The sequence below is a fragment of the Neoarius graeffei genome, chromosome 19 (genome assembly GCF_027579695.1).
Source record: "Neoarius graeffei isolate fNeoGra1 chromosome 19, fNeoGra1.pri, whole genome shotgun sequence".
In the NCBI taxonomy this organism is placed as follows: domain Eukaryota; kingdom Metazoa; phylum Chordata; class Actinopteri; order Siluriformes; family Ariidae; genus Neoarius; species Neoarius graeffei.
The window spans coordinates 57,085,165-57,088,185 of record NC_083587.1 but is presented as its reverse complement, the minus strand read 5'-3'; the positions used below and the strand labels follow the sequence as shown (position 1 = coordinate 57,088,185).

Here is a 3,021-nt window from a genome sequence, read left to right as displayed (position 1 = left end):
GCGGGAAGGGGCGGGGCTTGTGTAGCGAAAACAGCGCGCGCATAAATAGCAGCTCGGCGCGCGAAGTTTTCAGGTCGCCAGGAGACGCAGAGGGAGTCTGAGAGGAGCAGAGGAAGCTTTACAGAAGAACCTTCTCCGAAACAGGAGCAAAAAAAAAGTTAGTGAAAGTTCTTACATTTATTTTAAACGACTCTGAAGGGACGACTGATTAAAAACAAACAACAACAAAATGAAGCCAATGAGCATCGCGCGCGCCGTCACCATCATCCTCATGTGCGTCTGCGCGCTCCAGAGTGCAGCTGTTCCTTTCCCAGAGTCTGAGGTAAACATCACTTTCCCTTTAATATCCTGTTTACACATTAACACTTTAAAATAAAGTTATTTTTCATAATCACATTAAAAGTAGAACTTTTTTTTAAATTTAAGCATGTGTTTATATTTTATTTAATTTTAAGTATTTTCTAAAAATACACTACTGTTCAAAAGTTTGGGGTCACTTTGAAATGTCCTTATTTTTGAAAGAAAAGCACTGTTCTTTTCAATGATCACTTTAAACTAATCAGAAATCCACTCTATACATTGCTAATGTGCTAAATGACTATTCTAGCTGCAAATGTCTGGTTTTTGGTGCAATATCTCCATAGGTGTATAGAGGCCCATTTCCAGCAACTCTCACTCCAGTGTTCTAATGGTACAATGTGTTTGCTCATTGCCTCAGAAGGCTAATGGATGATTAGAAAACCCTTGTACAATCATGTTAGCACAGCTGAAAACAGTTGAGCTCTTTAGAGAAGCTATAAAACTGACCTTCCTTTGAGCAGATTGAGTTTCTGGAGCATCACATTTGTGGGGTCGATTAAATGCTCAAAACGGCCAGAAAAATGTCTTCACTATATTTTCTATTCATTTTACAACTTATGGTGGTAAATAAAAGTGTGACTTTTCATGGAAAACACAAAATTGTCTGGGTGACCCCAAACTTTTGAACGGTAGTGTGTTTTTTTTTTTTCCCATTTAAGTGTTTATTTGCATATCATTTGTTCATTGCAATATCTTGTTTAATTATTTGATTACATTAAATACATATATAGCTGTTTTTATATGTTTGCGTACAGAATGATTGATGGCCTCATTTAAAAAAAAAATATTTATTAATATTAAAAACTTAAATGAGAATTTAAACTTGTAGTTTCTTGTTTTAAGGAAATGTATTTATTCAATTCCTTTAAATCATGTCAAACCTTTTTTAAAATATTTTAATTGTTTTTTATTCCTTTTTACTTTTACACAAATTTGAAATTAGATTTAATTTGTATTTTTATGCCATGTCACTTCACATGTTATAAGTAATGAAATTCAGTTTTAATTCCATTAAATTTTGCTTTCGATCCTCAGGTACGGCTTGAGGAACCAGTGGAAAGCGACGCACCTCAGAATCTGGATCAGGGCGTGGCTGCAACATTGGATTTGGCGAAGGAGACGAGTCCTGAGGTACTAATCACCATGTACTTACTCAACATGATATCTGGTGGTTTAGCCCCATGTGTAAATGTGAATAAAGCTGCTCAAACAAGGAAGCCACATCCTAATGGTTAGAGAAGCAGCTTTTGGACCACAAGGTTGCTGGTTCAATTCCCTGAAGTGCCCTTGAGCAAGGCACCTAACCTCCAACTGTTTTGAACTTGAAGTTTTTGACTGGATTTTTCATTTGACTCTTGTAAACTGAAAGTATTTGAAAACTCTGACTCACTAGCTGAATCAAAGCAAGGGTTTGCATGTTTAAATCTATGCTAGCTCAACAGAGCAGTTTCTAAAGGACTTTCTAAAGATGCAATTTTCATTCTAGCAAACATGTTTTGGCTCACCGGTAATAATTTGGTGTGATGTTGAATTTCTCTTGTCTTTAGTTTGCTGCCAATGGCTGCGGGTGATTATCATTTCTGATCCTTAACTCTATAAAAACTGGAATTACTGTTACTGGTGTCTTCAAAGGCAAAATTATGATCAAAATTAGTTCATTTCAATAATGGGCCTAAATCACTGTAAATCATTAACACTCGTCCTAAGACAAGTTGAAAAAAGGCTGAGTCATTTAAAGCTTCACGGGGTTGTTTTTTCTCCCCAGGTGCTGTTCAGAACAAAGCGTCAGAGCCACCTCTCTCTGTGCTTTTACTGCTACAACTGCTGTAAGAATAAAGGCTGTGGGTACTGCTGCAAGTTCTAATAATATGGACCATGTGCTCGTTTCTGCACTCACTCACGGGAAAGGACATTAACTTATTTATCCTGCTGGACTGATTTATCATTTTTCTTAAGTTCACCTGCTGAATGGCTCCAACACTATGGGCTAAAATGCTGTTTTTTTTTTTTTTTAAACCATATACCGAGGTTAAGAAGGATTGAGGTTATGATATGATCTAATGCGCATCTATGTAGTGAAGAAACCTAGCCAGACTTTTTTTTTTAATTGTTTTGAGAATTTTTATTATCCTGGGGAAAATTATCTTTTGACTACAAAAAACCAAAGTCCAGCCTTTCCACTTGTATTCTTATACACTGCCAATTTAAAGTACGTCCTGATTTTACCAAACATCAGAATTTCATCACAAACTAGATCATGTGATGGGAAAACAGGTTACATAAGTTTAGCTAGCTGAACAGTGAACTTGATCAGTGAGTTAACATCAGGAAGCTGCTCTTGAATTATTAATGATGGCTAAACCTGTATTATTGTAGTTCTTTGTATAGGTAGCTAGCTTGCTTATCTAGCATTGTTAAAGTGTAATTTAATCCAAAAGTAGCCTATATGCTACTATATGCATAGTGGTGAATGATGACGTCACATGATTAAGTTTGAGATTAATCTTCATTTAAATTTCACCCTTGTTGACATGGGGATGGATGTTTGTCAATATTGTGTGGGTTTTTTTTTTTAAATACATGTCAATTTTGTGGAAAAAATGTAAATTAACAAATGAAGAAAACTTGAGTATAGTGACATATTTGTTAGGAGTTGCGTGT

The 3,021-nt window shown here is 35.7% G+C and overlaps 1 protein-coding gene across 1 annotated transcript; it reads left to right on the top strand.

Annotated features, from left to right (window-relative positions):
* Positions 1 to 229: 229 nt before the first annotated feature.
* Positions 230 to 2,224, top strand: LOC132867980 (hepcidin-1-like). The gene is made up of 3 exons (XM_060900952.1): positions 230 to 322; positions 1,396 to 1,491; positions 2,126 to 2,224. Exons 1-3 carry the CDS (start codon positions 230 to 232, stop codon positions 2,222 to 2,224), a joined length of 288 nt encoding a protein of 95 aa, XP_060756935.1.
* Positions 2,225 to 3,021: the final 797 nt, after the last annotated feature.

Excerpts from the sequence above, each read along its gene's own strand:
- LOC132867980 (XM_060900952.1), top strand. The coding sequence starts at position 230 with ATGAAGCCAATGAGCATCGCGCGCGCCGTCACCATCATCCTCATGTGC. Across the intron at positions 323-1,395 it reads TTCCTTTCCCAGAGTCTGAG|GTACGGCTTGAGGAACCAGT; the intron begins GTAAACATCACT and ends TTCGATCCTCAG. Across the intron at positions 1,492-2,125 it reads CGAAGGAGACGAGTCCTGAG|GTGCTGTTCAGAACAAAGCG; the intron begins GTACTAATCACC and ends TTTTCTCCCCAG.